Source organism: Poecilia mexicana, unplaced genomic scaffold (genome assembly GCF_051168715.1).
Source record: "Poecilia mexicana isolate PSO_F unplaced genomic scaffold, ASM5116871v1 scaffold_22, whole genome shotgun sequence".
NCBI classification, from domain to species: Eukaryota; Metazoa; Chordata; class Actinopteri; order Cyprinodontiformes; family Poeciliidae; genus Poecilia; species Poecilia mexicana.
Genome location: NW_028263391.1, coordinates 3,868,350 through 3,886,389, shown reverse-complemented (window position 1 = coordinate 3,886,389; position 18,040 = coordinate 3,868,350). Strand labels below are relative to the sequence as shown.

The window sequence follows — 18,040 nt, the reverse complement described above, 5'->3', positions numbered from 1 at the left end:
AAACCTTCTAACGACACAGAAAAAGCCTGGACTTCCCGAGGGCGCGCTGCAGCCTCTGGGGAAATCTGGCCGACGTCCCAGGAGCCTCCGGCCTCCAATTAACGAGCCATTTATGACAGCGCGGCAGAACGAGGCCAACTCAACCTACAACAACGTTTGTAGGCTGATAAAATAATGAGAATCACCTACTGTGGAAAGTTTGGATCACGCTAAACTGCCAACTATTGCTATAGCCGTCTGTGAAAAGGCTAGAAATAAACCCATAGGAAGAACATTTAGCCGTTTGAGCAAGCTTCTTTGGAGCATAATAATATAAGCAACCTATTAGTTTACTTATTTAATCCTCAAGTCAGCATAGCGTTTAGCAACCTTAGCACATTTATATGTGTGATGGTCGAACAAAATAGAGGTCAAAACAACTGGTTGGTGGGTAGATGGTATGATAGTTGGTATTAGGACTCAAACTAAAAAGTTCATTTCTGCTTTCAGGAGAAGGGTTTTAAAGTCAGATTAGAATGATTGAGCTATTTGGCAAGAAGTCAAGATGAGGTCTTTGTAGAAACGTATGAAATGATTAGAAATTATCCCGTTTCGTCTCAACTCAGCTAAATGATTAAAACACAGGCAAATGGGTGAACAGGAAATGTGCTAATTTTTTTTGTTGAGCGTTTTAGCGTTTTTGCTAACTGAAAACATTTGGTAAACTTAGCTTCCCCCAAATTATAAATTCTAAATTTACTCAGCGGTTTTGTAAACTTTCAGTTGAATCAAATCCGACATCTGTGTTGAAGTTTTGGTCGTTGACGGTTAAGAAAGTTATAAGTAGTTAGCGTCACATTCCCTTTTCTCTTTACCCCAAATAACTTTCTTTCAAAAAAGAAACAGATGAACATAAAATAGGACACAAACGGTAGTGAGCAAGAAATAAACACATTATCTAAAGGCATTATAGAGCATGTAAATTATAATGTCAACATTAAATCAGTGCTTGAAGGCTGCAGTTTTCAAGCAGAGTGAAAATCTGAATTGAAGTAAACACTTTAGCTCTAGCTCCTGCTAATCCTAGCGCTTAAGCATTAGTGGAACCAATGATTATAGTTACAATTACATTTTTAGTTAGCGGTACCCACCGCTGCTTGAAATGATAAACAATACTAATTACCATAATTTCTGGTCGCCGCTACTTTTTCACACGCTTTGAACACGGAAATGTGGCTGATATGAAACGATGGACCTCTGGGCAGTGGTCAGAGGACAGCAGAAGCTCAAGGGCAAATTTGTGTCAAGACAACAGTGATAGTGAGAGCAACAACAAAAGGAGGACTGAGGAAATGTGAATGAGACTGTTCAATTCCAAAACTAAAGAATGCAACTTAGAAATCCCTGAACAGCTTCAGACCAGCATACATTAAAGATCTGCTGCTGTTGTGTCAACCTTCAGGACCTCTCAGGTCTTCTGGTTCTACGCTGCATCCCCAGAACCAGAACCAGAACCAGGCGTGGAGAAGCAGCTTTCAGCTTCTATGTGCCACAAATCTGGAACAAACTTCCAGAAAACTGCAAAACTTCTGAAACACTGAGTTCCTTTAAATAAAAGCTAAAAACCCATCTATTTAGAGTCACTGGAACATTGAGCAATATATTTGATGTGTATTGATGATTCGGATGGTGGTATTCGACAAATGTTGTGTTAGTGGTTTATGGTGTTTATGACTTTTTATTCTTGTGTTTTTATCAGGTAAAGTACTTTGAACTGCCTCGTTGCCCTCTGCTGTCGCAACGCAGTACTGCAGGCAGGACGTCCCTCAGAGCTGGGATTTGTGCAATATGAATATACTTGATTTATTACTTTAGTGAAATTAGTGCACAGGAAGGAGATAAAAATAATGATGAAAGACTTTTCTTGGTAGGCAGATGAGTTACAGGCACAGATGGGGAAAAGCATTTACAAAATTAACTTCATTAATAGTTAAAATAAAAATCTTTATGTAAATATCTCATGTTACAATGTGGATACCTGCAGCTTATAGAACAGTGTGATCTATTCATGTATAATTGTCCTTCTCTTTATTATTTTCTTTCTTTGTGGGTGTGGCTTTTATTCAGGTTCTCCCAATAGTCCAGAAATTACAGTACGCAAATATTTAGGTTGTCTAAAAGGCCTAGTTGAGATTCATCTGCAGAAGAGCGTGAGAGATTCTTGCATGGCTTTTAAAGCTCATCACAATTTCCTAGTAAAGTCTCATGATATAAATGGAAAGATAACAAATAGGGGTGCCGATACATCTGTGTGGGTGTTACTAACCCAAACTGTAGGCCAGGAAGTCCGAGGAGAAGCACTTGGCGCCGTGGCTCATAGACGTGTCGTTGTGCGTGTTTCCTCCAAACACCAGCATGGCGCCGCTCACTATGACCGCCGTGTGAAGGTAGCGGAAGAAGCCACTGTCTCTCAGAATGGTCCTGAGCAACAACACGGAGATGCTGGTTTGGACCACAGCTGACTTTTCTATCGACTTCCACACTTGGTCCTATTTTTTTTAAGGGTTTAAAAGAAAAGACTTACCATTTCCGTTTGTCCACCTCAAACTTGTACAAGTCTCCCGCCAGCCCGTACTTGTTGGCGCTGAAGGCCTTGTAGCCTCCATGGATGTAGATGGCTCTGGTGCTGGGGTCAAACACGCTGCTGTGGCCGTAGCCGCCTTGGACCAGCGCTCCGTCTGTACTCACCACGCTCCACGTGTTCTTCACTGGAAGGTCACACAACAGAGTCGGTGAGGAACTGGAAGGAAAGCTGCCTTATGTTGTTGAAACGTAATGAGATCCCTCAGCCAAAGAAGGGCGCAAAAAAAAAGAAGAAAAAAAACAAAACGAGCCAAGACGGTGGATGTGTCAGTGTTTCTGGTTTAGACTGAAGCTTTCTGAACTGCGGGACTCAGGTTAGTTTATGCAGCGTTTCATTAGTCGGACTGGAAGAGACTCAGAGGACGGTTCAAGTTATTATTCAGCTCGAAACAGCGTTTGGTTATCGATCACTAGGGAAACAACATTTTAATTACTTCCACTTTATTAGCAATCGGCCGAAGCCAAAGGTTCATTCGTCCCGTTTTCTCAGGGAGATCAGCTCTGAGGAGGCATCAGGATCTCTAACTGAGGTCAAGTTTCCCGCCAGCCAAACACTTTAGCTTGGCTGCTACTAACAATCATTTCTGTAAAATTCTATCGATTATTCTGACAATTAATCAAATCAAAAATTTGCCACATTCTGCAGATTTTCATTTAACCACTTAACCTTTATCTCACACAAAATATTAGGAATATATCAAAAGATGTAAATAAGCAAAAAATTCACCTACTTTTTGAATAAGAAAAACTTTTATTGCCTAAAATGCAACAGCAGCGTTTTTTAGTGGCCGTTTGACCATTTGTTGCAAAGGCTGAATCTGCAGTTAAGAAAAATACTAATTGGTTGAATATTTATTTACTTATTGCATTGCAAAAGGTGCTCAATATATTTGTTGATTTTCACATAATTTGAACCAGGTGAAGCTAAAACTAGAAGAGTTCTGGGTAAAATATTTTTACAGACAAACAAGAACAAATGCCTCTATTTTTTATACGGTTTTTTACTAATTACTGTTCAAAGGTGTGATTCTTTCAGAAATTGGCCTTTTTTTTAAGAGTCTGTATATTCCAGTTAGCAATTAATTAATTACTAAATTAGTTGATGGTTATTTCAATAAGTGATTAACTGAGATTCATTCGATTAATTACACTTATGTCTAGAACATGAAAGCAGCTGGAGCCGCTCACCAATGTTGTACTCCTGCACATTGCTGATGTAACCGTAAAGAGGACAATGTCCGAACAGGACCAGCATGACGGGACTGTCCCACTCCTGCGCGGGCGGCACTATGTGGGCCGAATGTCCCACCACAGCGTACTGGTCCTTGGGCCGCGGGTTGAGGAGGACCCAGGTCTGGTTCTGGATGTGGAAAACCCACAGCTGGCTCGACACATTCCCGGTTGAGTCGATCTTTCCTCCATACATGTAGATCTTCCCCTGGAAGAAAGAAGGATTCTTTCAGATTTTTTTATTTTTTTTCCCTTGTAACAAGACCGTGTATTAAGAGAAAAAAATCTGCCAGTTGAACTAACACTGTTTTAATTAATATTAAGGAATTATTGACTTGCTGGAAAGTTACTTGTATGTTAGTTTTGTCTTATTTCAAGATATCTGCACTAGAAACGAGACCAAACTCTTATTACTTGGTAAGATTTGGTGTTTCTAAAAGTGAAAGATACAATTAATTCATAAATACCACATATTAATATGCTTGTCCTGCACATCAGGACACAACTATGATTTATTATTCCATCAGCAGATCCAGACATGCTGACTGGAGTTGCCCAAGATGCTGCAGCAAAACATCAGAACCTGAACATTTCTACATTAGACACAGACACGAGTCCAGAAACAGAACCTTGAGATAACCTTTGTGTTTGTCTCTGGTGTGGATGCCACTGATTCTCTTCCCACTCCATCTTCAAACCTCTTGAACTTGAGGCTAATTAACTATGTAAATTAACATTCATGGAGTTTTAGGAACACTTAAAGCCACAGGCAACGATCTCTCACCCACCTCGTGAAGAGCGAGCGAGTGGCCGTATCGAGGGGTCACCGTGTTGACGGAGGGGTCAAGGGTCAGCCAGGTCTTGCTGCTGAGATTGTAACTAAAAGAAAAAAGAAAGAAGTGGAAAAATGATTTCGATTTAGATTTGAAAACGTCTCTGTCTCAAAAGCAACTCATCCTGGTTGGGAAACAAAACGGAGGAGAAACCAAGCCCTTCGTTTGCTCTGATGAACAAACAAAGCTGCTCAGGTTGATCTGCGGTATCTGCAGGAGGGTCATCACTTCTACCAGAGGAGAACAGACGGAAAGGGTCAACCCACAGGTCTCTGGTGGGAGCAGAAACAACAACTAGAGATGTTCAGACTGTCTGCGATGCCCCCTGCTGGCCCGTTCTCATAAAAACACTTAGGGCAGGCTGAATGATGCAAAACAAACATAAACTCTGTGGGTACTCAATGTGAAATCTGCAAAAACAGGAAACTAGAAGCAAAGGGGAAAAGGGGGAGAGCGGAGGAACAAGAAAAAGGGAGGTCAGCCACAAAGATGCATCAAAGAGGGAAAAGAAAGGACAGAAGGAAGGAAATGTGTTTGCAATAAATAAAAAAGAAAGAAAGGAGAGAAGAAAGGAAGGGATGGATGGACGCAGCATAAAATGAATGGAGGATTGACCGAAGGCAAGACGACAAGAGACGCAAGGAAAGGGAGGAAGGACAGAAAGAAAGGAGGTAGAGCAGAAGGATGGAAGGACAAATGAGAGAAAGACGGAAAGAGCAAAAGAGGAAAGGGAGCAAGAAAGGAAGGAAAAAAGGGAAGCAGCATTTAAACAGTGGGACAGGGAATAAACTCTTATTTTCTTTTGCAACCTTTTTTCAGTCCTGGAAAAATACTGAAACCAATATTCTGATTTCCCTCCCATATTTCTTTGCTGCTTTAGGGTAGAAATTAAAAAAAAAACTAAAACAATCCTGAGCTTTGATTTTAAGGAAATGGTGTGATATTCCAGAGCGGTGTTTAAGATGAAGAAAATTCTCATAAACATAACGAAAGTTACTGCTGTAACTACGGTTCTATGAATCCCGGATGACCGCCAGAGGCGGTGCTTCAAGCACTGAATGATCATTCTTGCGCATGCGCAGGTCGAGTACTAATGACAACAATGTCACCTGTGACCTGCCGGGGACCCACGTGACTCTATATAGTCACATGACACCCGGCGTTCAATCCCTCCACCTTCTCGCGAAGAGCAAGGATTCCGAGGGACCAAGCACTCTGGCGGTCATCCGGGATTCATAGAACCGTAGTTACAGCAGTAACTTTCGTTCTATTTCATCCCTACTGACCGCCAGAGGCGGTGCTTCAAGCACTGGATGACTCATAACAACAAGGTCACGAGGAATAGGCAACATCCAAGGGATAACCACCGCACTACCCACCTCAATGTGATGTAGGGGCGTGCTGCTCCAGAATTCCTTGAAGGGGATGGGGCGCAGCCACATTCACCCTGTAAAACCGAGTAAAGGTACTAGCCGACTTCCAGGAGGCAGCACGGCATATAACGTCCAACGGTACCCCAGACATAGCTGCAAACGAGGTCGACATTCCCCTTGTAGAGTGGCACCTCACGCCGGCCGGCAGCTCCTGGCCCTGCAAGGCATAAGCCTTGGAGATCAAATCCACCACCCAGTGTGCAAGTCGTTGCTTAGAAAGCGCCTGACCCTTTCGTGAGCCAGCGTAGCAAACGAAAAGGCTATCTGTCCGTCGGAAGGATGCTGTGGCATTGATATATGCCTCAAGGGCACGAACAGGGCACAGTGGCTCAGAGGAGCCACCGGTGTAGAACCGGGCAAGATGGAGTGGCTGGGTACTGCCTGCCCCCCCTGACACCTTAGGAATAAACGTTACATCAGGCCACAGTGTAACACCTGAGCCATCCGGATTCCACCGGCAGCAGGGCTCAGCAATCGAGAGAGCCTGTAATTCCCCCACACGCTTTGCGGAAACCATCGCCAAAAGGAACGCCGTCTTCATTGAGAGCCATTTGAGGTCCGCAGATGCCAAGGGCTCAAATGGGAGGGATCGAAGAGCATCAAGCACCAGAGAAAGGTCCCATGCTGGTGCCACAGAACGAGCGGGTGGGTGCAAACGCCGAGCACCTCTCAAAAACAGCACAACATCCTTGTCTCGGCCCACTGAACAACCATTCAGACCGACATGCCAGCAGGAAATGGCAGCCACATACACTTTCAAGGTAGATGGAGACCTTCCCTGATCCAATAATTCCTGCAGGAAGGTCAGTATGTCAGAGACCGAACACTGCACCGGATCCTGCCCTTTATCATGGCACCAGGTCACAAAGGCCGCCCACTTGTTAGCATAGACAACTCGCGTGGATGGCGCCCATGCATTAGCCATCGTACGGCCTACCGACCCAGTATAGCTGGAGAAAGCGGCTCCCGGCCTTGCAGGGGCCAAAGGCAGAGTTGGAGCTGGTCCGGTTCGGGATGCAAAATCCGACCCCCCATCTGGGAAAGAAGATCCCTCCTGGAGGGGAGACGCATTGGAGACCCTGAGCTGAGCTCGCAAAGGAGAGGAAACCAAACCCTTGCCGGCCAGCAGGGGGCCACCAACAGAACCCTGTGCCCTTCCTGACGAATCCTCAGGAGAGTCTGGAAAAGTAGGCTGAACGGTGGAAAGGCATAAAGGAGGGTCCGGGGCCAGTCGTGTGCCAGCGCATCGTGGCCCAGAGGACCGCTGTCGTCCAAGGAGAACCAAAGGGGACAGTGAAATGCGTCCCTCGAGGCAAATAGGTCCACCTCCGCCCTGCCGAAAGCCGTCCAGATGCACTCCACCACCTCCCGGTGAAGTTTCCATTCGCCTGGAAACGGCTTCTGACGGGATAGAAAATCGGCCGACACGTTCCGTGGCCCGGGGATGTAGGCTGCCCTGAGGCTGGTCAAGCATGGGGCTGCCCAGATCAGGAGCCGCCGAGTCAAGTAAAATAGTTTCCTGGACCTGGTCCCCCCCTGGTGGTTGATGTGAAAAACCACAGAGGTGTTGTCTGATCTCACCAGCACATGCTTCCCCCCTAAGCCTGGAAGAAAGCTCCGGAGAGCGAGAAACACAGCCTGCAATTCCAGGAAGTTGATGTGTTCCCGGCACTGCCGCGGGGACCATATCCCCTGTGCCACTTGACCCCGCCATGTTGCACCCCAGCCCGTGGAGGATGCATCCGTGAACACAACTTCCCGACGACACGGGAGGGAACCGAGCGGGACCCCTTGTGTCATGAACGACTTCACCCTCCACTGGGACAGAGACTGAAGACACTGAGGGCCCACCCGAAGCCTCCTGCGGCGATGAGCGTACCTTGTGGAGTCCAGATTCAAGGTGTTCAACCACATCTGGAGGGGCCGCAATGACAGCAGCCCCAAGGGCACTACGGCGGATGCTGCCGTAAGCATGCCCAGGAGTCGAAGATACCGCACAAGAGGTGGTGCCATGCCCCGCCTGAATTCTGGGAGCATGCCCAATATACCGCTCACCCGCTGGGGCGACGGGCAAGCAGTCATCGAGACGGAATTCATTGCCATGCCCAGGAAGACGGTCCCCTGGGAGGGAGTCAATTTGCTCTTCTTCATGTTCACCTGCAAGCCCAAACATTCCACATGATGGAGCACTAACCGAGTATCCCGAATCGCCTGTTCCCGTGACGTGGCACAAATGAGCCAGTCGTCCAGGTACGGGAGGATCCTCAATCCTCGTCTCTGCAGAGGAGATAGAGCTGCTGCGACACATCGGGTGAACACTCTGGGGGACAGCGAAAGTCCGAAGGGGAGGACCCTGAACTGGAAGTGTCTCCCCTGAAAGGCAAAACGAAGAAACCGCCAATGGGGCGGAGCGATGGGAACATGAAAATAAGCATCCTTGAGATCTATGGAAGTGAACCAATCGCCCGGGGAAATGGCTTGCAACACTTCCTTTGTGGTCAGCATATGAAAGGGCATTACCTTCAAGTACACATTCAGGCCCCTGAGGTCCAAGACCGGACGTAGACCCCCAGTCTTCTTGGGAACCAGAAAGTACATGGAATAAAAGCCCCCTGGATCCCGCAGGGGGTCCACCGGCACTATAGCACCCTTGTCCAGCAATGTGCAGATTTCCTGGTTCAGTGCCTGTGCTTTCACCGGGTCGCAGATCACAGTCATCCTGACCCGGCCAGGGACGGGCGGCCGGCGGCGGAATTGAAGGCGGTACCCCTGGGACAGGGTGGACAACACCCACAAGTCCGGTGTGTGGGCAGCCCAGAAGTGGAGCTGTCCCGGGGTAAAACAACCGACCGCCGGCCCTAAGGCATCACCTGCGGGCCCCCCGGCCCCTCGATGGCCTGGGAGGACACCGGCCAAACTGCGCGGCTCGAAAGGGGTGAGATGCCCTGGCCCCAGCTCGGTCTTGAGCTCGGTTCCCCTGATCCGGAGCAGGTCGTTGGGCCGATCTCTGACCCGTCACCAGACCCTGGGTCTCAATGAAAGAAGGAGGTGGGCGCGAGGACCTCCGTGAAGGACCCGCAGCAGCCCAAGAGCCAACCCGCAGGCGATCACGTCTGTGAAGCCCTGCCAGCTGCTGCCGTGTTCGAGAGGCCTGGGCTGTACGATCCAAGGCATCGAGTGCCGCAGAGCCGAAAAGTTCCCCAGGAACCACAGGCAGGGTCCGGAGGGTCCTCCTACAAAGCTCCGTAAGAGATGACTGCGCCAACCAGACCTGGCGGCGAGCGTGAACCAGCGTGGAGAGTGTGCGCCCCAGCTCCCTCGTCATGAGAGCAAAAGCCTGCAGAGACGCATCAACCAGGCCTTGCGTGCTGTGGTCCAGTGGAACGGTTTCCAAGGAAGAAGACAGGGCCAGCAGAAGATGGGAGAGGGAGTTCCCAATCCGGCCCATGCGGGCCCCAGAATCATAGGCCTTGCAGAGAAGGTCATCAGTAATACGGCACTGAGGCCGCGGACAACGAGCATTGGGCCGCAAAGCCTCATCAGGGGGGATAATAAGGGAGGCGATGCCCGGTTCCACCGCAGGCATCTGCCCCAAGCCAACCGTGGGCGCCTCCTGCATAGACGCCAGAACCCTGCCGTCCGTCGTCAGACGTGAAAGTGCCTTTGTATCCGACCAGCAAGCATGTAGTTCCCTAATATATTCCTCTGAGGGAGGAACCACTAAGGCAGCCTCAGATCTACCGCGCCTAAAGAAAGCGCTGGAAGCTGCAGGTCGGGTCTGAGGAACACCAATCTTTAAACGAGCAAGAGCCACTCGAATGGCGGCAGTCACAGATTCCCCTGTATCCTCCTGGGAGGCAACGGAGTCAGATTCTGAGGCCCCAGACTCCAATCCTGGAGGTTCATCACAAAAATGGGTGCCCGAGGCCGCCACCGAAATAGCATCGTCATCATTGACCGATGCCTCATCCCGCTCGGGAGGGAGAGCCGCACTGTGCTCACCATCAGTTCTAAACGACTGGAGGAGGGTCTTCATGCGGGTTAGCTCCGTAGAGAGGTGATCCACCTTCGTGGACAACCTCCCTGCATCGGTCCGTCTGGCTCTCTTCGCAGGTTCCGAAGTCGCAGTTACAGTAGGCCGTTTGCACGTCGCCTGTCCGGGGGGCAACGAACCATGCGGCAGAGCGCCCACGCAGTCAGTAGGCCTCTCCAGCGCCGCCAGCCGATCCAGTCTGACAGAGCGGGGCATGATGCAACAGTTGGGGCAAGCCTCATCCGATAGAGCCTCCCGGAGATGTTCCACACCGAGACAGGAGGGACACAAGTCATGCCCGTCGTCGGGTTGAAGTGGAGCCAGACAGGTCGAGCAGCAGAAATTGTCCAACATCATATTGCTGAAAGGCGTGATCCGTTCGTCACCAACAAGAACTCAGCGCAGAAACGCCACTGGTGAGTTCAAATAACTTATAGAAGGACTCAGCGCGAGCAGAAACGCCACTGGCGAGTCAGACAACCAAACTCAAATGAACTCAACGCGAGCAGAAAACGCTACAGGTGAGTTAGAATACAAACAGAAAATTAACTCAGCGCGAGCAGAAACGCCACTGGCGAGTCAGACAACCAAACTCAAATGAACTCAACACGAGCAGAAAACGCTACAGGTGAGTTACAATACAAACTGAAAATCAACTCAGCGCGAGCAGAAACGCTACAGGTGAGTTACAATACAAACTGAAAATCAACTCAGCGCGAGCAGAAACGCTACAGGTGAGTCAAAGAGCCACAACTAGGCAAATCAAAGCAAAGAAAAAAAACCAAACACTTACCAGTCGTCGCAGTGCGACCGCAGATCTGGTAAATGGGGAAGCAGCTTGTGCAGCCCCTGGAGGGCGAGACTTACGCCCGCAGCTCCGACCAAATTCGGTCACGGGGCTACTAGCAACAAGCAGATATACTACAGTGGTACACAGAAGCAGCTAGCTTCACACGACCACACACCTGTTCTCAACACACCTGCGCGCGAGAAGAACAAAAGGGATTGAACGCCGGGTGTCATGTGACTATATAGAGTCACGTGGGTCCCCGGCAGGTCACAGGTGACATTGTTGTCATTAGTACTCGACCTGCGCATGCGCAAGAATGATCATTCAGTGCTTGAAGCACCGCCTCTGGCGGTCAGTAGGGATGAAATAGAACTTCATTTTAGCCTCGTGTGGGAAGAAAAACGCTCTCACTGTTCTTTATTTTCTCAATAAAACTTTCAGTGTGTGGATTCCCTGCAACAGTCGAACTCTAGTGCTGCACTCAAACACTTTAGAAATATTTAAGCCCATCAGTCACATGTTTTAACCCCTGCAGTCAGACCAGCATGTTCTCATCTACTTGGACCAGAAATGCAGCCTGTGGACCCAGACTGAACAGGTGAGCCACTCACGCTTTGACCATGTGGTAGTCGGACGTGTTGAAGACGTAGCCCCCGATGACCCACATGACGCCCTGCTCCACCACAGCCTTGTGGGACGCCCTGGCCAGGCCGGGCTCCAGGTGCTCCTCGCGGCTCCAAAATGAGGAGTTGGCGGGAACCGAGACGGAGCAGTCCGGACCTGAGGAGGGAAAGGACCGACGAGTCAGAGAGTTTCTCAGCTCAGCAGGTTTCACCGTTGGGATGGTGTGTTCAGGCGTTCGGATGTGGGATTCATTTTGGTCTCAAGGAACCAAAGCACCTTATTAAAAAGGCAGCAGTATGCGTTTTCCAGGCACATAGTGCCATTTTATATGACTACTGATTAACCAAGTTATCTTCAGTTGTTAGAAAAATGTTATGTATATCAAATATGACTCGTGCGATTGATTTATTGCGACAGGCCAAGAGGTGACAACATATGTTTGTAGAGAATCTGTTTGTGCTTAAATAGACATTTTAGTTTGGATGCAAATTGGACCAGATTTCCTTCATTTTGGGAGATTTTTGATCAACTGATATTTAGATGAGAAACTAATCTTATCCATCGATCTCATCAACCTTCACAAAGGTCTGGAATCCAGCCACGGTCATCATTTGCTCTGCTTTGAGAGAAGGCTGACTGACCCGCCCACCAGCTCACAAGGGCAAAAAAGAATATTTTTTTGCACCAAAATCAGAATCAGCGGGTCAGCTTTCTTTAAAGAGCTGTACATCCTTACATTTCAGTTTTTCATTTTAAAGTCATGTACAGAAGAACTACATTCACTCTGTTGCCTTGTTGGGTCGAGTGCAGCAATCATAGGTGCCTTCCTGTGTTTATGAACCAGAACAATGCGGCCGACACAAACCGGAATCCTCAGAGAATGAGGAGGGGAAGAGAGAAAAAGAGAGAGAGAGAGACAGCCTTTCTGCTAAAACAGCTAGCAATAGTCGAGAAATGGAAAGATTGTTTCTCATCAGCTGCCTGCGGTAGAGTTCATCTCTAATCTCTGATGGCCCAAAACACTGGTGGCGTTCTGCCTCTTCAGCTCTTTCAGAAAAACCACCAACTGTAGCGTCTGGTCCTTCAAACTGCCGTCATTTTCCACAGCAAAAAGATCAGACATGAGGCCCGCTCCACTTCACAGACATCTGCCCACATTTGCACTTGTTGGCGTAGAAAATGAGATGGCTCTGAAGGCGGCAGTAAAAAAAGCAGGAGAGGCTGCAGTTCCGCTGTGAAAACCCCCCCATGACAAAGGCAATAAAGGCTAAAGAAAGTGGCTGTCTGTTGCTAACCTCCCTCAGCTTTTGGTAATGAGATAATAAGCACGCAGAGCTGCTGATATAAGTGCGGTTAAATTGAGCGGTGGTGTCTGTTCATGCAGAGCAGCGCCGCCGAGCCGTTGGAGCAGCTAACAAAGCAGCTGGAAGGGCCAGATGGTCCGGCTTCAGGGACACAATAATGTCACCGAAATAAAAATAAAAAAAACAAGAAGCAGCAGATTGGGCAAAAAGTTTAAGTCATTCTGAGTGGAGCAGGTGGATGTTCAGGGCAACAAAAGCTTCGATAATAGCAGAAGCACCAAATTTAGTCAGAGCTGAAATAATGATGCTGGAGAGATTAAATAAAACATTATTATATCTTAGTGCTATTAATACACACAGTTATTCTAGAGTTGTATGAAAATTTAGCACCGCCACATTTTTCAGGTTGAAGATTCAGCACTTTTTCAGATTCCTGTAGTTGGAGTTTATTATTCTAGACTCCATATCACAAAACATTTATTTGCACTAGACACAAATCAGGAAGCAGCACAACGGGGAAGTCGGCTTGAAACTCAGTCATGTGCTAAAGGGCTATTTCACAGCATTTTGTCAACTTACATCAAATCCATTTCAAATCGAATAATAATTTACTGGACAAGTGGTATAATCTCTTCACTGCGTTTTTATTTACCCTCTCTGCTTTATTTGTGCACATAGTAGACATTATGGTTTGAATGGAAGGTGATGGTGTGGGGGTGTTTCGTAAGAGTTGTCCTGATCCGATATTGGTATCGATACAGTATCGGACTGTATCAGCCTGCATCTACAAACTGAGATGCTCCAGGATTTAGTCTGGCCCAGAATTTCTATCCAGCAGTGCTCATATCCTGCAACCCGTTGGTTATTAACATACCTATTGTTGTTGACTATTCTTCTTCTTTCTTTACCAAATTGCATGGCAGCTTCTGCAACACTTTTTTAAAAATGTGAGTGTGAGCCCAAAACATCAAACACAGAATTCATTTTTTACACGCAGACCGAGCAGAACCAAGCTAGTTAGAAAAGTTTGTAGTTCTTCTGAGCTCTTAGCGTGATCCAACAACTCCACTTGAAACAGAATCACCGTTTCATGTGTAGCTGTCCAGTCTACTTTTTAGCTTTTTTCCCCTTACTAAAAACAACTCCGCGGCTAATGAAAGAGAATCATAAACACCAAAAAGCAGCAGACTGTGCTTCAATGAACATCTCATATTAATAATTCTGCATAGTGAGGCTTTTGACCACCGTTCAGTTTCACTTCTGAGAACAGAGTGATTTAAAACCCGACGTGGGAAGCGCTGTGGTTCGTCACGTTTCGTGTCAGAACGCGGCGCGGCAGAACCAACGCCTACCTTGCCATTCGGCTTCGCAGATGCAGCTCTTTCCCTGGCAGCGGCCCCTTTCAGGGTAACCACAGTCATCCAGGCAGTATGGGATGTCGCAGGCTTCCCCCTTCCAGTTGGCTTCACACTCGCAGTAAACGGAGGCGGTGGAGTTCCCCACCCGGCACTCGCCGCGGCCGGAGCAGTTGTTGGGACACGTGTTGACCCTACCATGGAGACGCACACGGGGAGAAGGACAGACACAAGGAGTCAGCTTAAAGAATGATGAACGCTTTTATTACAGATGCATTCATTCTTATTTCTATACACAGGGCTTGGTTAAGCCTGTCACAATAACAAATTTTGCTGGATGATAAATTGTCCCAGAAGATACTGTGACAAACTATAATATTGATGTTTTGAGTAGTTCAAGTAACATAATGATAAAGCCATAATAATTATTTCCATATTTAAAATCACATATGAATATGTTTTGTCATTAAATAAGTCATTAGAAAAAAACCATGACACTCTACTTCCTGTCATCATCCTCCACATGGTTTCTGCCAATAGCAACATCCCGTCGTTGATCATGTGACCAGTGTGATGGAAAAAAGTGTTTCCATTGCAGTTTTGTGATATAAACCAATTTTGATACGACCAAAAAAAATAAAAATTAAAATCCACATCATTCTAGTGCCAAAACTTTATTGACAAACATGTTTCTTTTTGGGAAAAGAAATATGCCAATTTCTAATAAGGAAAATTATTCTGAAAATGTTACAATTTTTCAATTATAAAATTATATATCAGGACACAACATAAGAACTCAAAACAGTCTGGGGAAAAAGAAACCTTAGGACTTCTTTTAATTATGGAGAATTTACAACATTTCTGATAGGAAAGAATGTTTTTGTACAAAGGAAAACACTAAGTTGTGTCACATTTTGATCGAAACTGAAGCTTTCAGCCATCAAAGCAGGACACAGCAGTGAGATGTTAATTTCTGTCCTTGAACAGGCATTGAAAGACACAAAGGGCCTCCCTCCCATCATTCTTTCATGTTCCCTGTTTTGGTTAAAGGTTTGATGTTCTGGCTACTCCGCCTTCATCCTGACTGTGTGTTTCTCCGCCAGCGCCGACTCTCATCACGATGGCAACGGTATCGACGAATCAGGGAAGAGCCTGGGGAGGGGAGCCGCCGTGCTCTTTAGAGATGATAACAGCGGACAGTGGCTCTGCTTTGGGTCTGAAAGTCTTTTGGATTTTCTAAGGCAAATTTGATGTCTAAAGGATTTGTTTTTCCCCATTTGTCAAAATGTACCGTTTATTTTTTTGTTTTTTTTAAATCAAACATTACCAGAAAAAATACACATCCTATTTTTATGAGGCTTTAGGATGACATATTTAAGACGTTTTAAGGCCTTTTTAATGCCAAGTGAGCTAGCTTGATAGCTATGTAGCTATCCTAGTCACAGGATGGACTGGGTTATGGCAAAGCTTTGCCTGACTGAAACTCCCACAAAGACAAAAAACTAAACATACGAGAATATGAAATTAAAGAGTCCAACAAAGTTTAAGACCCCAAACTAAATGGACTGCACTCATCATAAGACGACACCACATAATCATTCATTTATCATCAGTCTAGAGTACTATATAAAGTCAAATGCATATGTAACAATGCATAAATTGTGGTAACCGTGGAGGAGAGCTCACCTGTATGAAATATTGAAGCCTGTCAGGTTGTAGGCTGCGTCACTGAAGAAGTGCAGCAGGGCGTAGCCGGACTGGGACACCACCTCAGGAACCGTCTCATTCCCGTATCGCTCCGGAACAATCAACCCACTGGAAGAAAAAAAACAAACAAATAAAACATATAGTTACGTCTCAAATCTTTCCTCACATGGTAGGCCTATGTGAAACCCATCCCGTGTTCGAACACTACAGTTAAATGTACTGAATTTTTTTATTTGTTCATTCGTACGAAACAGTATAAAGTAATTTGTAATTTCTCAGTTTTGTTATTACATATCAAGGGTTCCACAGAGGTTGGCAAATTTCTAAATATCTAAAGTTAAATCTTTAGGGCTGCACCGATTGCAGCTGTCTGACCGATCACAGATCTTTAAAAAGCCTGACCTGTTAATTCTGATTTTGGCCGATGCCGATTTTGTTACTGTGAAAAGTCGATATACATTATGACAAAGTTTCAAAGTTGACAAGAGTGGGGTGGCTGTTGTGTTTGTGGACGTAGATAAGGTTGGTTTCTCACGCAAGTATCGACCAATTGCCCATGACCCAGAGATAAGGAAACCTGGGCTGATTTTTTGATGCACTCCTAAAATTTTAATTAGACTTGTTAAAGTGCTTGAAAACTTTCCTATTTCTAATAGGAGTTGTCTGACCTATTATTACAGAAGGACTGTTTTGTTTTCAGATAGCAAAGCAGCCCAAACTGAAAACCTGAACATCTTTATGCTGGTTAAACCTAACTTCAGTTAAATTTATGCTGAAGTTAAACTTACTTTCAGCATAAAGAAAGGATCTACTAACTCACTGACACCAACCTGAAAGCAGCGAGCAGCGGCGCGTAAATGGAGTCACCGTCGTAAACATAGAGATGGTCCCAGCTGCACTCAGTGGCAAAGTGGTTGAATCGTAATCTCAGAACGGTGTTTGGCCTGCAGAAGAGAACAGAGTTTTATTATTATTATTATTATTATAATATCTGTGTGACCGCTGAGGAAGTGGAAGGTGTTCTTGATTTAAAATTCATCATTTTACATAAACGTGGCAAGAACTTGATATTTGTTTTACATGTATAAAAGATCAGTGTGCTAATTATATTCTCCTCTTTAAACTAAAACATTAAGCTTTCGTCATTGTTCATGTAAACACATTTCTGTTCTAGAGCGTTTATTCTTGATCAAGAGTCCAAGCAGAGCTTTAAAAGTGATGGATTCTGCAAACAGGTCGTTTCTAAACCTTTAACTATTTTTGCAGCTACTGTTCTTTAGCATTAAAAGTGGAAAAATCCTGAAGTACTTAACAAAACACCTACATAAAAAAGAAAAATTATATTCCACATTTTACAAGCTATATCCACACACACACACACACACACACACACACACACACACACACACACACACACACCGACAGGAAGCAGGCCTCTAACGAGAGCGCTGCCAGTTAAAACAATGAAAGGAACAATAAAACCCCCAAGGTGGTCACTCAATATAGCAGCAAAACATGTTTCATATTTCAATCTTTACTGGGGTATAAAGCTAAGAGCAAAAATACATTTTAAAGAAGGCTGGAAAATTAAAACCTCTGAGCTGTTCATGTAAGCTCAAATTAGCAGAAAAGGTACTGGATGTTAATAGTTTAACTATTAGAGCCTACAGGTGAGAAACTCAAAAGTCTGATCTTTTTCCATTCAGCAAACACACATAGCCAACAACATGCTTCAGTGTGGAAGTTGTGATGGAGCAAAGATTACTCAGTTTTCAGAAAGTGCTTAAAATCAATTCTAACTTTGCAAAAGGGGGCTTTAATATAGGATAAGATGTTGCGTGTTTCTTAACGACTTATCACATGAACAAACTTATTCATGTGTGATTTTAATTGCATTTCTTATTTAATGGAAACACCACTATCGCAAAAGTATGTTTTTTCGATATCATTGACAAAGTTTTGCGCACATTTGTAACGGAAACACAGCTAGTGTCAAAAAAATAAATAAAATGGAGCAGATTCCTTGATGTAGGTAGGAGTTTTGAATCTTTGTAACTCCAACCTTTAACAGGTCTTATTCAGCTCGAATCAAACCATTTTGTTCATGAC

General features: G+C 45.7%; 2 protein-coding genes across 3 annotated transcripts in view; both read right to left on the bottom strand.

Annotated features, from left to right (window-relative positions):
• atrn (attractin) overlaps positions 1-18,040 on the bottom strand; it is a 148,039-nt gene that overhangs the window by 113,212 nt on the left and 16,787 nt on the right. For both annotated transcript variants that reach the window (XM_088002895.1, XM_088002896.1), the window contains exons 3-10: positions 16,762-16,875; positions 15,911-16,039; positions 14,222-14,418; positions 11,553-11,721; positions 4,641-4,731; positions 3,811-4,060; positions 2,564-2,747; positions 2,306-2,460 (exon numbers count right to left, since the gene is read on the bottom strand). In XM_088002895.1, the coding sequence (XP_087859021.1) occupies positions 2,306-2,460; positions 2,564-2,747; positions 3,811-4,060; positions 4,641-4,731; positions 11,553-11,721; positions 14,222-14,418; positions 15,911-16,039; positions 16,762-16,875 (1,289 nt within the window). The remainder of the gene's footprint in view (positions 1-2,305; positions 2,461-2,563; positions 2,748-3,810; positions 4,061-4,640; positions 4,732-11,552; positions 11,722-14,221; positions 14,419-15,910; positions 16,040-16,761; positions 16,876-18,040) is intronic.
• Positions 8,983-11,486, bottom strand: LOC148152758 (uncharacterized). Its single transcript, XM_088002897.1, has one exon. The coding sequence runs from the start codon at positions 10,506-10,508 to the stop codon at positions 8,985-8,987; it is 1,524 nt and encodes a 507-aa protein (XP_087859023.1). The 5' UTR covers positions 10,509-11,486; the 3' UTR covers positions 8,983-8,984.